This window comes from Patiria miniata, unplaced genomic scaffold (genome assembly GCF_015706575.1).
Source record: "Patiria miniata isolate m_02_andy unplaced genomic scaffold, ASM1570657v1 HiC_scaffold_1, whole genome shotgun sequence".
NCBI classification, from domain to species: domain Eukaryota; kingdom Metazoa; phylum Echinodermata; class Asteroidea; order Valvatida; family Asterinidae; genus Patiria; species Patiria miniata.
In genome coordinates, this window is record NW_024037047.1 from 36,263,180 (window position 1) to 36,283,823 (window position 20,644).

General features: G+C 40.4%; 1 protein-coding gene across 2 annotated transcripts in view; it reads right to left on the minus strand.

Annotated features, from left to right (window-relative positions):
* The window catches only part of LOC119729348 (GATOR complex protein DEPDC5-like), a 76,291-nt gene extending 55,722 nt beyond the window's left edge, over positions 1 to 20,569 (minus strand). For both annotated transcript variants that reach the window (XM_038201976.1, XM_038201983.1), the window contains exons 1-7: positions 20,388 to 20,569; positions 18,568 to 18,655; positions 17,025 to 17,080; positions 16,586 to 16,758; positions 15,242 to 15,440; positions 6,849 to 6,980; positions 1,108 to 1,180 (exon numbers count right to left, since the gene is read on the minus strand). In XM_038201976.1, the coding sequence (XP_038057904.1) occupies positions 1,108 to 1,180; positions 6,849 to 6,980; positions 15,242 to 15,440; positions 16,586 to 16,758; positions 17,025 to 17,080; positions 18,568 to 18,655; positions 20,388 to 20,430 (764 nt within the window). In that variant the 5' untranslated portion in view covers positions 20,431 to 20,569. The remainder of the gene's footprint in view (positions 1 to 1,107; positions 1,181 to 6,848; positions 6,981 to 15,241; positions 15,441 to 16,585; positions 16,759 to 17,024; positions 17,081 to 18,567; positions 18,656 to 20,387) is intronic.
* Positions 20,570 to 20,644: the final 75 nt, after the last annotated feature.

The following is a 20,644-nucleotide window of genomic DNA, read 5'->3' on the forward strand; positions in this document are numbered from 1 at the left end:
ATGAAATTGTTAACTTTATATTTGTTTATATTGCATGAGGTATTAATTTACCTTTAAAAACAAGAAGGTTTTCTTTTCACTTCATATTTTCAAATTTTCAAAAGTTGGCATTGGGACACTAGTCAAACTGCTTTTCAATTTGGAAAACCTCAAAAAAATTTCAATTGTTTGAGAACTTTCACAACCCATTTTGAACCACTCAAAACAAATTTTGGCTGAAATGTTCTTGACAAGTCTTTATATTAAAGCTTTCTACTTAATATGAAATGGCTCGATGATATTTAGGCTGTTTGGAAAGGTAAAATGATAAAAGTGAATTGTATGAGCTGTGTGGGCGTTGAGGATGAGCTATGCTGTACATGTGTCTCCATGGCATTATGATGTAAATTGTGACATTTATGCCTTAAGTTAAAATGCAGCTTGTCAAATCTAACTCATTCTTTATCATGCCTGAAGGGGCATTAGAATCTGAAGTGACGGGATAAAATCTGATCAAGACTACCTAATAAGTCAGGGTCTGGCAGTGATCCAAAAGTTGGGACAGAGAAATTGGAAACAGTCCGCAATAACAAATACTGTTTTTAAATTTGGCCTCGTTTTCATAATTTGCCTTTGAGCACCCTGTCAGCATTTGGCTAAAACTGATGAGAAAAGTTTACTCTTTGATAGTCTGCAGTTTGAAGCATAACTTTTCAGCTGTCTTTTTTTTTTACCCTAACTCCCTGGGCGTTCTGCTACAACTTCCCGAATCCACCCAGATTCAATTCTGCTCAGTAAACCAATGGCAAATTCTTCAGAGCTCTTCAGACGTGTACATCCATAAGGGAATCATGACAACTTGATAAGTGTCTTAATTCCGTTGAGGATCTTTCCTACATGTACATGATGAACCTTTCTGTAGGCACTTTAGACAGTACAAGAAGATAACAAGAGTTTCTCCAGAGGCAAGACTTTCCCTCTAAAAGAAAATTACAAAAAAAATTGAGATCTTCCGCACACCGGGGATTTGTCCACTTATTTCCCCACGGAACAGACAGCAACAATGCTAAACTAGGTAAAGCTTGGAGCTCTTTTTCCCTTGGCTTGCTAAATGTAATTTCTTCTTACCTGTAGAAATCCTCATAGATTCTCCCTTTGTAGTCAACATGCAAACATGCTCTCAGGTCTTCTGGGAACTGGTCTGAAAATGGAAGCAAATCTCTCAATTTCCATCCCACATGGAGCACAGTGCAGGACATACCGGTAGTTAAAGAGGTTGTGGAATGCTGAAAGTCGTTTTGTTTTTTATATTTTTTTTTATTGTAGAGTAGACCTATATATATATATCATAATGACAAAGTCCCATTCTTTTGTAATGTGCGTTTATATGTTTATAAAACTGAAATTCATCGAGTAATTTGTTGGTCGGCGAGCGCATAATTGAAATCAACAGTCGTCGAGTTCTTCATAAAATGAGAAAAATCGTGATGTACATTGTAAATAAGCAGGACTCGTTTATACTATGCTGCATCGCGAGTCCTGTTTATTACGTCACGATTTACTATGTTTTGTTTGCTGCCCCCAACGACGACTTTTACACAAATTGCACGTTCGGGTCGAAACAGACCTGAAAAACAGCTCTCAAAAGTACCTTTTGTACTCATTTCATGACAGACACAATAGTTGTTTTTACTTCATCACACCTTAGGTTACATATACCCGAAAAATAACGGAAATGTCTTTGAGCATTCCACAACCTCTTTAAAGTAATGAAGATTCTATAAATATTTGGGGATCTTGAAACTGTACACAGACATTTGGTACAAATATGTCTTGAGCAAGAAAAAAACTCTATACAATATTGTATAAACACCTACGCGAAAGTTAAATCTCAATAACTGACCAACAACCAAAGACCCATTTACACAGCAAATCAAAAGGTGCTTGGTGACAACAGCTTTCACAAATACAGAGCCGTGCCAAATATATCAAATACTTAAATACTCAAATACATTCATACTCAAATAGCTTTTTCATTTAGAATGTTCAAAATGTAGAGGCTTGGTTTTATTATATGTCAAATTAAATGCCATATTTTTTCAGGACTCACTTTTGCTAGTTTAAATACAGGGTGAGTCAGAAAGGAAACCTAAATGTCAGGACCATTTTTTTTAATGAAGTTCTGCATGTAGCACTTTCAAAATCTAGGCTATGAAAGCCCAATTAAAAAGCTTTCTTTTAGTACAAGAATCATTCAAATCAATCGTGTACTTTTCAAGTTACGGAATTTGAAACACAAACACCGTTTTAATATTCTGTCCACAGATCACAAAAAAGGTAAGTGTTCTTTCAGCAAAACGAAAACAATTCACATACATCTGAATTGTTTTCATTTTGCAGAAAGAACACTTACCCGTGAAAGAAACCCAACTGGAAATTCGAATCTCGGAAGTTGCTGTTTAGATTGTTCATAAAGGTCCCCTCCAAAATACTGCCACATCGGTGTGTCAATAGAGCAAGACACAAGTGTGTACAGTGAGCTTTACAGTGTACATTGCAACTTTCACGAGTGACATAAATGTGAAATATGTTTTGTTTTCCCATGTAGCCTGGTTTTCGTTTTTAAAATCCTCCACAAATGACATTCGAAACCTTTCTTATTTAATTGTCTGAGAAGTCACTTCGTAATTTGTAAAGTTGGTTGCGGGTACCCGATTCCATAATCTTGAACCAGTTCCTGACACTAACGGTCGGGTACTTGGGTACCTGCTTCCGATGTACAGCCTTAGTATCAAATCTATAGTACTGACTGGGTTTGTTTATGAGGAATTCTTGCTATCTCTTTTTTTTTCAGAATGCGCAATTGTATTGGCAATGAGCCAAGTTGTCACATACAGTTTGGCAGAATCTGCTTCAGGCTGGTTTTACTGTCATCCATCTGTTATTACAAGAGAGGCAACATGTCTCTTACGGTATTTCTTACCTCCGGATTATGTTACATGACCAGAGATGACAAACAAGGAACTGTACTTAATCCAAAAATGTTTTCATGACACAGAAACTCTCAACTAGAATTGCGTTCTCAGTATTTTGCACGTAAAAAAGTAATCCATTATCCCTTCTTTCCTGGTTGGCTTAAAGCATTCAGTAATCCAATCAAACAATAATGTAAGAAATCTGAACCTAATAATGCCTCAAGTAGTAAAAAAGAAAATGTCATTTTCAATCAGTACATACACATGTACAATTGAGGTACAAGTACATGTAAATGCCAGTAAACCATGTTCTGAGGAAACATGAGATTCAGAGCACTCTTGTAAACCATGTCCAGGGGCGGATCCAGGAATTTTCGCAGGGGGAGGGGGGGGGTTTATCAGCAAAAAAATCTGAAAATGTACACAGGTTTTTTCTCTCCAGACACTGGGGGAGGGGGGGGGGGGCTGGTACCATATTTCAATAGGGGGCGCTGTTCAAATTCGACGATTTTTAACACTAGATTACAGAATGGTGTACCGTATTTTGAACAGGCGGACATTATACCAGTATAATTTTTGGGGGTGTCACTGGGAGGGTGGGGGGGGGGGGGTTTGACTTATTTTTTAGGAATTTGTATGATAATTTTTTTTTTGACAGAGCTTGGGGGGGGGGGGGGGTTTACCCCAGAAACCCCCCCTCTGGATCCGCACCTGATGTCGAACGTGGTCTTACTTCAAGTCAAATGGCAGGGGTTTTTTTTGTTGGTATTTCGATATATCCACACAGTGTATGACACATCAAATATACCGCGGACAAATGTACGTAAGTCTACAGGGGATGTGGAAATCAAATCTACAGTCTAAAAGTTCAATCAAAAAGAAGAATCATACTGGTATTAGCTAGTACACGTATGCATAAGACATGCCAGATAACATGGTGCAGTCCAAACACTTTCTGTGGTAATCCGATTATGCAAGTTGTAATTTCAGGAAATCAAAATAAAGATGTTTTAACCAGTTCGCGTTGGACGACGTGTTAACACGATCTGGCTGTTTCTATACACAGGCACGGCTGACGGGTGTAAAAACGTCAAGCGTGCCTCGACTCGTCTCCGGATGACGTCTAAACACGCTAATCCCCCATTTGTTTTGTACACACACACAATGTCAGAGAAGTCTGTGGAGGCAGACTGTGTGTTGAACTTGAACAAGGCCGCTGTGCACAGCCTGTTGTGGTACAATTTACGCGCGGGCACACCCCGGAGTGTTGAAAAATATGAGGTTGCGGCAAGAAATATCGTACAAATAAATGTACTGTTGAAATGACTCTTGCGAATCAATATTTGCGGCACTGGCTGTATACCAAAAGTTGGTTGCTATATTTTGCCTTTTTCGAACATCGAAATGTTCAGCAAAAATAATCCCGGCGCGAACTGGTTAAGCTAAGATGGCAGTATAAATGGCACATAAGTCGGATAAAAAACACTATAAAACAATATTTTTTCTTCAAATACACTGCTACCTTAATATTTTACTTAAATACAGTATGTTCATTATCCTGAAGTGTATATCACAAAATCTTGATGTGTGCACAAATAATGTTTTGACTTGTGACCTCTCCATAATCAGCATGCTACATGTGCAGGGTGAGTAAAAAAAAAAGGAAACCCAAATGGTGCCCCCTATTTTGTAAAGAGGTTCTGCATGTAGCACTTTTTAGATCTAGGATTTGAAAGCCCATTTAATTAGCATGATTTTAGTAAAAGAATCATTCATGTCGCTCATGTACTTTTCAAGTTTTTATATGGACTTTTAATCACAAGCACAGTTTTATCATTTTGTTCACGGATCACAATAAAGGTATTGTAAGTGATATTTCAGCAAAACGAAAACAATTCACATAGCAAAACAAGTCAGGTGTGTTTACAAACACAAATGCCCCGCAACCATGACTGTTCCCATGACACAACACCACTCTTTTAACATCAACTTACATGTACCTTGGTCACATGGAACGTTCATTAATTGACAGCATTAGTGTCTTCTGTAGGTTTTATATGAATTAATCCCTGATCCCTATGATCTCAGAATAAATACAAGATTTCTATTGTTTTAGCCACTGTGACCTTGACCCTTGACCTTTTGGCCCCAAATGCAAAAGGCTTCTTAGGATTACCAAGGACAATCCACAAACCAAATTTGAAGTTCATATGTAAAGTATTTCTCAAGTTATCGCGCTGACAAAATTTCTTTTGTTTCAGCCACTGTGACCTTGACCCTTGACCTTTCGGCCCCAAATGCAATAGGCTTCTTAGGATTACCAAGAACAATACACAAACCAAATTTGAAATTCATATGTAAAGTATTTCTCAAGTTATCGCGCTGACAAAATTTCTTTTGTTTTAGCCACTGTGACCTTGACCCTTGACCTTTTGGCCCCAAATGCAATAGGCTTCTTAGGATTGCCAAGGACAATCCACAAACCAAATTTGAAGTTCATATGTAAAGTATATCTCAAGTTATCACGCTGACAAAATTTCTTTTGTTTTAGCCACTGTGACCTTGACCCTTGACCTTTCGGCCCCAAATGCAAAAGGCTTCTCAGGATTGCCAAGGACAATCCACAAACCAAATTTGAAGTTCATATGTAAAGTATATCTCAAGTTATCGCGCTGACAAAATTTCTTTTGTTTTAGCCACTGTGACCTTGACCCTTGACCTTTCGGCCCCAAATGCAAAAGGATTCTCAGGATTGCCAAGGACAATCCACAAACCAAATTTGAAGTTCATATGTAAAGTATTTCTCAAGTTATCGCGCTGTCAAAATTTCTATTGTTTCAGCCACTGTGACCTTGACCCTTGACCTTTCGGCCCCAAATGCAATAGGCCTCTTAGGATTACCAAGAACAATACACAGACCAAATTTGAAGTTCATATGTTAAGTATTTCTCAAGTTATCGTGCTGACAAGATTTGTCCGGACACACACACCCACACACACACACACCCAGACTTGTTTCACATACCTAGTGTGGACTTTCCTTTCTTTTCGTGTAGTTAAGGAACACCAGTGGAAAAACTCTTACAACCCAATTTTTTTTCAATGATTCCCTTTAGTGTTTCTCTTCATTCTGCTACAGATAAACCTAACCCAAAAATGCCTCTAAACCTGTTTTCCAGAAATGGGGAAACACTGTGTGGACGTGGGCAAGTCCACACTTCGTCGCTGCTACCTACATTATGTGGACGTCTTTTGTTCGGAAGTCCACACTGCGTATGTAAGACAAGCTCACCCACCCACACCCACACCCGCACACCCACCCACCCACCCACGGAAGGACAAGGCGGAAACAGTATTCCCCTTCGGCTTCGCCGCGGGGCATAAAAACACTCTCATAACCATGATCATGCACTTATCATAACCTTTATTTAAACACCTTCTGCTTCCAATGTTAAAACAACATGATTTATAATGTCCAGGGTTTACAGCCTCGCCCTGCCTTCTACTTGGCTACCTGGAGACTTATGGGATTATTCTGACATCATTTTCATGATACGACATGGTTTCATTTTACTGAAATATCAACTACCTTAAATGTGATCCGTGGACAAAATTTAAAACTGTGTTTGTGTCCAAAACCCTATAACTCAAAAAGTATGAGTGATTTGAATGATTCTTGTACTAAAAGAAAGCTTATTAATTGGGCTTCCACATCCTAGATCTCAAAAGCACGTTCATGCAAAACGGGTTTCCTTTATTTTTTACTCACCCTGTATGTCAACAGAATGTACATACAAAGGGCCATGAGTCTGTTTTGAAATTGACCAAATTTTGTTTAAAATCTTTTAATGGTGATGTGCAGCTGTACAGGTACCGGTTATGGACAAAACTTACCAAGTGTATCAGCGTAATAATAGATGCGAGAGAAGAGAAAAATGGTGACCTCGTTCACAGTGTTCTTCTCTTTCCAATGATTGAAAAGCTCAGCCACAAAACCGTTCACTGATTTCTCCCAAAGCAGATCACCTATACACAGAACATATAAATGTACAATGTATCAAATCATGAGACTGGAAATAATACAAAATGCTGGCATCTTGAAAAGTATTCGCTGCAATAGCTCCCCTTCAGACATGTCAGAGCTCAATTTCCAGTAAAAAACCTATTCCACTTCAGGGCTAGATGTTGTCCTATAACACATGTATTTTTTTGGAAGCTCAATGCGAAAAAAAAATCACATGCTGGTGAAACAATAATGTGCCTAGATCCATTTTTTATTTTATGAAGAAATTTTAACTCAATTTTGCTAGCTCACAGGTAGATTAAGACTTGGTTGGATTGATTCATTTTTTAAAGTACGTACCGGTATATACACCAGATCCTATAACATCTTTTCATTTTTCAGATGAATTTCATATATTGTTGCCTCATATTCGCATGACTGACATCATTTGACATTTAGTAAATCCTAAAATCTTTGAAATTATACATATATGAGGAAACTTGCATTTCCTCAGGCACAGAAATGCGTTTTTTCATCTAATATTAAAACCACTGATGATACTGTATATATTCTAAACCAACATCAATGAAGCAATTAATTCTAGAAATTTGAAATTCCAAGTACTGTAATTACAGATATAATTTTGTTTCATTGTTTTGTTTTGTTGTGTTTTGTCTTTTGAATTTAGTCTTCCTTTTTCAGTATTGTTTATATTTTGTTTGTTGTGTTTAAGGCATTCCGTTTATAAGCTTCGGCTTCTTGTATAATGCCTCCACTTAGTAGTTTTCATGTAACAATTGTTTTGTTTTCTAAAGTGCTTATTCATGTGGAAATAAATGTTTCTGAAATGAAATGAAATGAATTTTACATGTACACATGACATTACTGAAGTTCAACAGGGAGAGTCAAAAAAGCGGAACCCAAACCCCCAAAATTGTATTTCATATTTAACAAAATTTGTAGCACCAAAAATAATAATGAACAAGGAAACTGATGAATCACAAAACAGAGGTTTTCACACAAAACCATACAAGTACATGTATGAAAATGTACATGATTATATGTATACATGTGCATTTCATAAGAAATTCTTTTAATAAATATTATCGATTAAAGAAAATAGTTGAAAATTTACAATAAAAAACCAAAACAGGAATGTAAAAATGATGTGAGCTGCACCTACATTGTATAACATCCATTTGTAAATATCTACATTTCTGTGGGAATGTAGCAATGCCAAATCCATGACTCAATATCTGGAAGTGCTCAACTTGAATATAAAGGATGACTTCTAAGCTAAACAATGCTGAAACGTTACTTGAGCCTCAAGACCCCTGTTTTTGCAGCGTTTCCATGACAACTGATCAAACAGAAATGTTTTGCCAACCGGGACATGCTAAAGAAAAAAATCCTTTCAGGGGATACAGAACTTTGTCGATTGTTGAGAAAAAAATCTGATGTCAGGCTTACAGTAAGCCCTTCCAGATGAAATTTCAGACCACTTTATTTTTGCGACAATTTCTTGCAGGATTTGCCCTTCATTTGATAAGTAGCTCTGGCTGGCTAATCTGACAATATCCTGTTTTCAAGAACAGAATTTTCTGCAGAAATATCTGAATGTACATTGTACACATGTATTTCAGGTGCCGCCTTTTTTTCAAATTTGCTTCTGTTGCGACCAATTCTTCTATGTCAAAGAGAATTGTTTTTTTTAAAGGATTACAATTTTGTAATGCAGTGGCTGATAGACGTACATGTATGTACATGTATGTACATAGTATGTACATGTACATGGTTTCTTTTATACAGTAGGTAACAATTATTCAGCCCATAAAATATGGCTGTGTTTAAGGGGCAAGTAGCAACAAGTCACCCCTTCATTGTCTTAATTAAGATTTTAGACTTATCTAATTTGCTGCTTAAAGCCAGGTCCTGGAACAGCCCAATTGGGCTACAAAACGCGCTTTGAACGAGATTATGTTAACCGGAAAGAACATTTAAAACTAGGATAAAAACATCCACACAACTATCCTTTAAAAACTGGGCGTTTTTGTGTTATTCCTGTATTATGCGTGCGAGAACGAATTTCGGGGTCCACTTTTGCGACCCCATAAATTTGAGCCGTTTGGATGCTAGTTGTGATTTCATTCGTACGCGTAAAGTGTTCGCCTTTTGCGGACGTTGAAGAAACCCCAATTTTTTTTGCATTGGTGATTGGTCACCGCTGTTCCCGAGACACACAACATGTATATCGTACACTGTAAGAGAGCGACACGAAAAACGTATTCGTACTCCGTGGTGTCCGATGTAAACAACCGGGGTTTTCGTCTTTTCTCGGGAACGGTAAGACATTAGGTTGGTTTCCTTTCAACCACATGTTTGAAATAGGATAAGTAAAAAATCCACAACATGAAATTTTCGGGGATTTCAGGACCTAGTGCCCCTTTAATGTGGGCTGAATTTTTAGTGTCTATATTGTGGCGGGAATATCTGTGACCCGATCCGTAGTTCCTTTACCCAGACAACCTAGCTTAGGATCAATACCCCAGTAGCCGGGAATGCAGGCCCGTTTGGATGGAAATATACCGCCCTATACGCGTAGCGGCACTCACCCATGCCCCTCAACCCTCAAGATGGACAAGGACAAACAATTAAGTACACAACAGTCAATGACCTCAATTACTGCTTGATTTATTTACACCAAATCATGTCATATGATGGACCTCTCGTTAAATTAGCCTCTAATAAGTAATTGGTCTCGGAGCCTCTCAATTATCTCTATGGGTAGCCTCGCATTAGCAGCTACAGTAAGGCAGTGCTGGGCAGCACGGCGATGCCTGGCTGGGGATAGCCTCTGAATCCCGGGTAAGAACCGTACGCCTCTAGCGTTCCTGTGCGCCTCCACTCTCCCGGCCTCGACCGTTCCAGTCGCAATCCTTCCTCGAGGCGGCGGGTAGATGAGCGCACCCTTCCGGCTCCGTCACGTTACAATCGGCAGATCGCTGTATGTCGCTCCGCCTCCAGTAGCCTCAGCGGACACCGTGCCTCCTTATGCCAGCCTGATTCCACCGCACCACCCAGCACGCCGTCAGCGCGCGTAATAGCGTGAGCTCTTATGAGGGCTGTGTCTCAGTCTGCGTCTACATGTACGTCTCCTCTAGCAACTGCCCCGCGGCCTCTTATATAGGGTCCCGCAGCCGCTAGCGCGCCCTCTTTGGACTCTGCCGCTATAGTAATTTTCGCCACAAAGCCTCCTTCTTAGCATGAACGTCCTCGTTCATAACAGCTAAAGACCTGAGATTCAAAGCAAATTACTATAAAAATCCTTATCTAACTTTTAATCAAAACGACGACCAGGTCAATAACTTCAACAAGTCGGCGCCTCTTTATACATGCGCCTTATAAAGAAATATAGTTAACTTTATAAAACTCTGAGAAAACTTTATAGAAAACTTTATAAACTTTTAAGAACTTTAAGAAAACTTATATAAAGGTTATAGAAAACTCTGTATAAACTTAAGAAATGATTGCTTAGAGAAACGAGCCTAACTCTGACATAGGAACCCGTACGAAACATGTTGCCTCTGTGATCTCTCGGATGCACTGTTACTTCTTGCGGAAATCGTGATCGAACTGGACATCGTATACCCTCTCCAACCGCTGCTCACGAACCTTCACACACCCCTGGTACTCAACGGTGGTCGATACCTCCTTCACCCAGGTAACCTTGCCTCTCAGTACCCCTTCCAGAGGTGTCACGTGGATTGGGCCCAGATCCTCTCGGATGTGCGCAGCTGCTACGTTGTTGGGCGCTGAGTAGCTTGGCTGGCGGTTCCTTCTGTGCCTCCGGTTTGCCTTGAGTCGGTCGCTTCTCTCCTCGTGGTTATTCGTCGATGTCGCCTTCCTGATGGAGTAAACGTAGTGCCTCTGCCCATGTCTCAGCATCTCCAAGATCCTCCACCTTCCGTCCATCCGGTCTCTTCAACACCGTACCGTCCGGTCTCCTTTGACTTGTTTTCTCCATCCTCACGTCGCCTCTGCTCCCGCTCTCTCAGTCATTACGTCTTCCTTACTGCCCCCATGTCACGTCCTGGGTCAATTTGTGTGTCTTTCTCTACTTTGTTTGGTCTATCTGTTGTTCTATGGCATGCTGAACGACATCCTCCGCGGCGTCCTCCAGCACCCTACATTTTTCCATTGCCGAACTTGGGCCCATTCCCTTGAGCCTCAATTTTCTCGAAGTTTTCACTCGCTAAGGCTGCCCGAATCGCCTCATCAAGTGTAGAAGGATTGGCCCGGAATACCTCCTCTCGAATAGACTGACTGGCTATCACATCAGAGAAGTGTCCTCTTGCAAGGCGGTCCCTTGCGGTTTCCGTAAACTCCGGGTACGAAAATGACGCCAATTCACGTACCGCCTGGCCGAGCTCCTGTATGGTGTCCTTCGGCTTCTGCCTCCTATTCCTTAACTCCAGGAGGAAATTTCCTGCGCGCTCTCCAGGTCCAAAACGCCCATCCAAAAGCTTGAGAAGTTTGCTGTATGAATGCCTCTTCTCACAGTCTCTCCGTATCCATGGTGAAGAAGTATCTTTAGTGCCGGACCCTGGAGGCTCGCCGACAGAAACACCGCCGCCTCCTCATCATCCCATCTATTTGCTATTTTACATGACTCAAAGTGTTCCTTGTAGTCCATCCACGGTTGTTTATCTCCGAAGCGGTCTGGTACAATCCTTGGGCGACCTGAGCTCTTAGTCAGCCTCTCTCGTAACTGCTTCTCACCGATTATTTTTTGATCTCGTTTGAGAGGCCATGGTGTCTCCTTATTAGAGGCTCCTGCGCCTCCTATTTCACGAGCTGGCTCCTCACTTTTCTCTAGTTCATTTGGTGACCTCCACAGGTGGCGTTGTGTCTCCTCTAATGCCAGTAGATTGTGCCTGTGGCATCCAAGACTTATTCTTCTTCATGATACTCCATGGAGGCGTCCAGTTACCTCCAGTAGCCTCCTGCCCTATGTCCTGCACCTGGGAAATGGAGGCAAGTCCAGGGTGTACACCTGAATCCAGCGAAGTCCCCTGACCTTTGCTCTTCCAAGCATCCTCTAGTCGAGATATCTTACTCATTAGTTTCTCTATTGTAGCCTCCTGGCGTGAACTCTCCTCCATTGAACGCTGGAGTTCATCCTCCCTTCCCTGGAGGTCCACTCGGAGACTGTCAACCTCCTCCTGAAGTTCCTTAGCAGTCTGGTCTGTCATTATTAGTTTGTGTCTTCGTCTTATTTAAATTAAGTCTGATCTATTTGAGGCATCCTATCTATTAATAATTGTCCTCGCCTCCCCAAGGATGAGAACATGGGCAAATGGCAGCTAGGCGTATAATCCCACTTCTGACACCATTTGTGGCGGGAATATCTGTGACCCGATCCGTAGTTCCTTTACCCAGACAACCTAGCTTAGGATCAATACCCCAGTAGCCGGGAATGCAGGCCCGTTTGGATGGAAATATACCGCCCTATACGCGTAGCGGCACTCACCCACGCCCCTCAACCCTCAAGATGGACAAGGACAAACAATTAAGTGCACAACAGTCAATGACCTCAATTACTGATTGATTTATTTACACCAAATCATGTCATATGATGGACCTCTCGTTAAATTAGCCTCTAATAAGTAATTGGTCTCTGAGCCTCTCAATTATCTCTATGGGTAGCCTCGCATTAGCAGCTACAGTAAGGCAGTGCTGGGCAGCACGGCGATGCCTGGCTGGGGATAGCCTCTGAATCCCGGGTAAGAACCGTACGCCTCTAGCGTTCCTGTGCGCCTCCACTCTCCCGGCCTCGACCGTTCCAGTCGCGATCCTTCCTCGAGGCGGCGGGTAGATGAGCGCGCCCTTCTGGCTCCGTCACGTTACAATCGGCAGATCGCTGTATGTCGCTCCGCCTCCAGTAGCCTCAGCGGACTCCGTGCCTCCTTATGCCAGCCTGATTCCACCGCACCACCCAGCACGCCGTCAGCGCGCGTAATAGCGTGAGCTCTTATGAGGGCTGTGTCTCAGTCTGCGTCTACATGTACGTCTCCTCTAGCAACTGCCCCGCGGCCTCTTATATAGGGTCCCGCAGCCGCTAGCGCGCCCTCTTTGGACTCTGCCGCTATAGTAATTTTCGCCACAATATGTAACTGGATATAACTAGAAAAGAAAAATGGGCATACAATCATGACAATATACAAAATTAAATTTTCCTTTTACAGAGATGACAAATTGACCAAAACCATCCAATCAGCCATGTAACTTGATACAACTATCAGGGATATCAGTGGATTCTGATATTTCTACCTGGCCTGAGGTACAAAGGAAAAGTATACGCACATGAATGCTGCCAATGTGGCATTTACCTCTTGAAAAAAAAAACTTAAATGTGGCAATTGACAGTAGGTGTACTGCTTCTGAATGTTGATTGGATTTAAAGGTATAGTCCATCATTGTTAATTTGTGCATTTTGTTCGTTTGAAGCAACAAAAGTGTTCAAAATCTAATGAAGGATACTGAACAAATGATGAAAGTTCAGCTCAGCTTCAGCTGTATATTCCGAGAAAAACGGCATTCTAGGATCTCAATTTCAAATCAAAAGTTGCGGAATCATGTTTTGATTTGGGCATGAATCCAGCGTACGAGACACATTCTCACTGAGCCGATTGAAGTTACGCAATGTCGCGCACTGATCCGACGAATTATAGCAACCGCGCGCGTGTGTGCGTCGTGCCAATGCTTGCGCGCGCTTCGACGAATAACAAAACGAACTACTAATTTGAATTTTCCTACGGTGCGTCTTAAGACGCACCGTTGGAAAGGCCTTCTTTCGTTGATTACTTCAAAATGACAGCTTGCCAGAAAGAATAATTTCACATGGAGTTTAGTCCCCTTACTATCTTTCAACCAAGTATGTTTTTCAACAATAATTACGCCAGTTACTTTTTGGATTGCTGCAAATGATGGACTAGCCTACAGCTTTAACTAGTCACAGTGCTTACTATGTGTGCCATCTTACTGTCAGTGACTAGCCAAAACAGGGAAAATGGTTAGACTTTTTGACTGTCTGTGGCTGGTCAAACAGAGGGTTGCAACAACATGATGTACAGTATTAGGAAGCATAATATATACATGTATGGCAAAGATCAACCATTGCATGGTTTGTACAAAAAATGGTTTGCAATGATGAAAAACCAAACTTACTGTAAGCATCGTCGATATATCAATATTACTCGATTATTCGATATTATTTTGATATCGATATCACCGATAGCAATTTTTTATCATATCGCAATATCCATATTTTCGTTGAGGAATGATATCAACAACATAAAAATGCGTCAGATTATTATCAAAATATGTCTCCCGTTTGTGCTTTTACTTTGTATTTACATGTAATGTTTGGTTTGCTGTACATGAAATAAAACTTGGCGCTAAGTGGCGTTGCTTTGTGCTCCGTGTTTGCTGGAATTTGCAGTTTCCCCAATGGAAAACCTCAAAAGAAACCGCCCGTTCTGGACAAACTCTCAGTGCTGAGAGTTGTTTTAAAAAGTTTGAACAACATTATTGCTCCAGAGAAAGCCGTGGAAAAGTGGGATTTCACATTGGTTTTTAGGGTTGTTTAATCAAAGTGTCATCTTTACGGTCTTGTAACTTTTACATGGGATAATCGATATATCGAATATTCTCGATAATAAATTTCCGACATATTTGATTATAATTTATATCAGGCTTTCGGCGGTAAAAATAAATCAGCATATTGTATGCTTTCATAAAAAAGTTGACTGCAATAACATTGTTATTGCAGTCAATCCGGGCATTTTCGCAGGTTCCCGCTTGATCAAGAGCATAGAAAGTCACAGTTGTCAACCACTAAACAGAGCGTAGCACGCGCGTACCGTCGAACACGGACCACGCCGGGCGCATGCAGCGCGCAGAAGGCCAGGTATAGGCGCACTATTGTTAACAATTACAGTGGCAGCTTCAAAACGTTTGATGCAAACGAAAAAGATGTAATGAAGACAGTGTCTTGAATTGTGCTTCTTGCGGATCAAGTCAGCCTGATATAAATAATAATAATAATATTGGATGGCTTTGAGGTGGATACAAGAATATATTGCACTCGCTATGACAATATTGCACTTGTCTTCGACTCGTGCAATATTGTCATAGCTCGTGCAATATATTCTTGTATCCACCTCAAAGCCATCCAATACTATATAATTATTGAATATTCTGATATCGACGGTACTTAACTTACCGTTTGCATCAAACTCCCACATCTCTGAGCTCATCTGTATGAACATATAGACCATAGCTGTGGCAGATCGGAATGCTACACGGGTATCCTCAGACACAGCTCCACACATGACCTTCTCACCTCGAGCCCAGAGTTCATTGACCTGGGCCCGGATACCAGAGTACTCAACTTTCTTGGAGAGGTAGGCACAGGAACCAATCTGGAAAAGAACAATCACAACTGTCTCGTTTTCCCAATGAAGATCGAACCTTTTCCTAACAATAGACCTGCACTTGTTTGTCTGAGGTTTATTGTTCTTAGCTGAGAGCAAAATCTTACTACAACTTAAAAACTACATTGTGATGATATGATAAAACTATTTCCGATCTCTCATGTCCGTCAGCCAAACTACATGCAATATTTAGAAAAAATGGAAAAAAATTGACAAAGTCAATGGCATAAGGTGCTCTAACCTTACACACTCTTTGTGGACCTACGAACAAAAGAGGTCCACAGGATTCAAGGAAGCGTGAACGCTTTGTGGACGTGCACACGTCCACACTAGGTTTCCCCCTCTCTGGCAAACAGGTTCAGAGGCATTATGGGTCTATCTGTCGCAAAATGAAGAGGAACACTCAAGGCCCTCATCCTGGCAAACACTTCCAGACACAATTCAAAGCATCTTTCAAATCCAGGTGAGAAGAATAATACATGTGCATGTAGTTGTGACGAACTGAGTTTACATAAAGTAGGACAATGCTTTAACAACCACTGCTATTCTGAAGATACATGTACCCCTGTATGGCTACACAATGTAGCTAACATCCTTTTTGGCTCCTAAAATATTGTGTTCCACTAAACTGAGCATTGGCAGCTTGAAAATTACTGTAACAAGCACTATGCTAGATACAGTGTATCCTTTCTGGACCCCATTGCGTTCATTATAGTAAAGTTCTACATGTACTGTACCTGTACCACTTAATAGATTATAGACAAGGTTATAAATTGACTTAACTCTTTCGCTACTGAATTTAATTAACCGTTTTTTCACGTTTGTACATAATAAATCACTGGAAATTCCGCCGTGTGTCGATGTGGACTCCGCCATCTTTAAATGTCTCTCTGTAAACAACCTGCTCAAAATAACCTGCAGCAGACCCCGGCGAGACAGAGAGCCGTTGGCAGCGGCTCAAACTAGGGTCAGAGGTTATACGATATAAATTATGTAAATAAGGCACACGTTATGGGGATACCCCTGTTTATCTACAGTGACGTCCTTGAGCCGCTGCCAGTGGCTTGCCGTACGACATGTACAGTTTTTGTGCGCCGCTATCAGCGGCTCACCATAGCGAAAGAGTTAAATACCAGGCTGTTCTTGAGTCTCCACATGTCACTCCTGCTGATGTATTGATCTTTGAAGACCAGCTCCACCAGGTCCAAGCAAACATCCTGGGTAGATGGGACTGGGTGGACCTCCACATCCTTATAAGCACGTAGCTGAAAGAGACTGGCTATCGTCTGATCAACACTAATTATATCTGCAGGTTCAAAAGAAGTGGAATGTTAGCATTTTAAGTAGTTCATTTGTAGAAAAAAGGAAGAAATGTGAAGAGAAAGGCACCTTTCACAATGGAAAGAAAGGTTTTATTAATTCAGAAAGAAAGGTTTATTTAGGGGAACCCAAGTGATTGGTTAGTCTGACATTCTTTTCAATATTACAATTTGTTTCAACTTTTTCAGTTCAGCAGATTAATAGTTCTGACATGAATAATCACTTATTGAAAAACAGAATGAATAAAACTACCTTTTCCTTTCTGCTGAAGGTCCGTCTGCAAAGATTTCACTTGCAGTAAGAGGTGACTGGAAAAAAAATGAAATATTTGTCCAATTAAATAGGTGAAGTACATGTATGATATAAAAAACAAACAATAATATCTTGAAGGGCCTGCAAATTCTGGAGCGCTGTTATGGCTGTGGTCCAATGGTTATGGTGTTCAACTCCTAGCTATCGTACATGCGTTCGAACTTGATGGAGAACACTGTGCTTGTGTTCCTGGGCAAGACACTTTACTACAATCGCCTCTCTCGACCCTGTGAAGAAAGAGACTAGAATGCCCTGATCTCGAGCTGCTGCAAAACAACACATGATCCAAACCATGGGCACACCAGACCCAAACCAGGCCTAAACCATGGGCACACCATCCCCAAACCATGGGCATACCAGGCCCTAACCATGGTCTCACCAGGCCCAAATTATGGGCATACCAGGCCCTCACCATGGGCCACCAGGCTGTTTTTTTCATGACCACTGGAAAAGAGATGTTTTTATTTGTCCTGCCAGTTTGATGCCTGCAGGAATTGTCAGTGGGTATCTCAAAAGATGAATGTTAAGGGCTACAAAGTGACATTTGATAAGCAGTTAGACAGAAAATGTCCAAACCATATGTTTGCCTCCAGAGTCCAGACACCAGCATGTTATGGTGAAGATAAGTGTTGTAAAGATATTTGAACTAATTGAAAACAGACTTCATAACAAACCAAACTTGTCAATGTAAAAGCTACCCAAACCTCCATAGATGTAGTACTGTGTGAAAAACCATGGCGAATTTGCCAATGAGTTAATGCTCTACAGCCTTTTGACTCGAGGGTACATTTTCATTGGATGCTGGAAATTAGTTGTTACATATTGATTTTGTGGATTTGTTTTTCCAAAAAGTTATTGCTTGTGTTGCTTACAAAATACAGGTAATTTCAATTGGAACCAGGTATTCATTGCCATAAAGATCCGGAACCAGTATAACAAACAATGAAGAAGGGTGTTTCTTACTGTGCACATCCCAAACATCAGCGCACATGTATGTACGCCACCCCTCATAGATATATAAAAAAAAGTAACTCTACAAGCTTTCCATCAGAAGAAATTGAACATGTACACATGTACGTACATTGTAGAATGTAACAAATATGAGTAGTCGACTATAGTCCTTAGATGCACAACGCATAATAGGTGTGTTTCCCGATCAGAAAGGTTTTGTCTGTAGCCTGTATGCAGGCAGAATGTTTCTCGTGAAAAAAAGGGATTGTTACCAGCAGCAGTGAACACTTTTGAGAGTGGGGGCTAAAGCACCGCCAGTGCCTGCTGGGCATTGCAAATTCAAAAGGAGGGGGCTGGGCCAAACCTCATTATCAATAGGGGGCGCCCTTTTCCAAGACTATGCTATTGTGGGACCTAAGCAAGAGTGGGGCCATGCCCTCCCAGTGGAAGAGTGGGGCCATGCCCTCCCAGTGGAAAAGTGGGGGGATCAATGGCCCCCCTCTCCCCCCCCCCTTCTACAAGTAACACTAACCTGCTATCCTCATCAGAGTGAAATATCTCCAAGATGTCTCCAATTCGAACATGAGGAAATTCTTTTGGATTGATAACTAATTCATCTTCTGTATCAACCAAAAAAGAAATAACATAAGAGTATTATAAATTTATGTTTGCAGTCTAGATAAAATTATCATATCATGACTGTAATGATAGGTTTTTAATAAAACTGCTTTGTTTTTAATAAGCTACATGTACCAAAAGAAGAGGTAACAATGATCCAACTATCAAAAATCTAAAGTTTTAAGGAGGCCGGGAGCATGTGAATGAATATGAGTGCCGAGCGCAATTTGAGTCCCCTTCGCAAGTTTAAACTTGCACGCACGCAAGTTTAAACTTGCACGCATTAATTTCCTTGCTACAAATTGCGCACGTAGGCCTAAGTTTAAACTTGCGCACTGCAAAGATTTTCCCACGCATACAAAGCCGCTAAACTATTTTTTTCCGGGTATACTTATGCAAATATGTAACAGTATTTTTAAAGCAGATTTTTTTCTCTGATTTAATAGCATCATTGAGCTTCGGGAGACAATGCCTTAATGCTTTTTTTGAAACATTTTATTAATATGTTAATGATGTTGACTGTGTAGAAATTGGAGAGATATGGAGGGGTAATGCAAACAATAATATTTATACATCATGATGTGTATTATTGTTTATGGTTCATTAGGATTTTTGTTTAATAAACAACATATTTATTCATTAAGTTGAATTAATTAATTAAATTAATAAATTAAATTCATTAATTAAATCATTTGCAAAAAAAGTTATTTACTTTTTAAAATAATTACCATTTTATATGCATAGCGCTTTTAAGTTGTAAACATTAATATGAATTTTTGAGCCTGCAATAAAATAATTGTTAAAGAAATAAATTTAATTAATTAATTGAATTAGTAATGCGTTCATTAATTTTGTTTTCAAATTATGTATTTTTGAAGTGTACACAGCGCTCGAAATGTTATACAAAAAAATATCTAAAAACAATATGAATTATTGTACCATCCAATTTATTAATTGCTAAATTAATTAGTATTTTTTTAAGAATAAGTACTTTTTTAATTGTACAATACATGTAATGCAATTTAAAGCATTTTAAAAATAATGTAAATGATTACTATAACGTCAAAACATGAACAATTGCAATTGAAGGGATCAGAATCATTCTTTTTGCGTTAACAGCAGGTTACACCTAGGAAATTACGATTTATTTACATTCAAGAATATAAATAAAATGCTAATTAGGTTTACAAAGCAAAAAACTTGAAGCTGGTCTCCATTATTGAACACTTTCCAAGCAATCGCCGCTAGTGTGCTTAAGTTGATTGCTTGCCCGGTCCCCTCCACGGCCCCACCCCCACATACCCTTAAACAACTTCTCTGATATTAAAGCACTGCTAAATCTCAATGTTTCTTTTCACTGACGCTAATTGAATTTCCTTTTTATTTATTTCTTTGTTGATTCATTTATTCCATTATTTCTCCATGTACTCGTGTTTTGAAAATGTTTCTTCTTCATCATTAATGAAAATCCCGCCCGCAAGGTTGCGATCGCCTTGGCGCAAGTTAAAATGGCGCAGTGTAATTTGCGTGCTTCGGGAGTCCCTTGCGCAAGTTTAAACTTGCGTGGGGGACTCAAATTGCGCTCGACATGAGCATGTCATGTCATTGTCAGCTGAAGTTACTCAAGCTACACCCACCCGGCCCTGCACAGCTGCGCTGCACAAACAAAATGATACAAACTGACTGAACCTTTTGAAGCCAGGCTAAACACTGAAACAGGTCATTTTTACTCACCGCTAAAACCTTTTTGGTGCACCCATAGCTTGCAGAGCTTCATCCCGCTTCAAATGAGCCCCTCTATGGCTCAGTAGCACTTGTGGAATGAGTGATATACTGAACGATTCTGTCCTGCAGAACCCGAAAGTGTAACCACCCCCATGGGCGCAGCCATACTTGACGTCGTTCGGATATTTTTGGGGAGGCAACGGACTGATATAAGTTTATGTACTTTAAAAGATATCCGAAATTTAAATAGATAGCGTTTGTCTAGT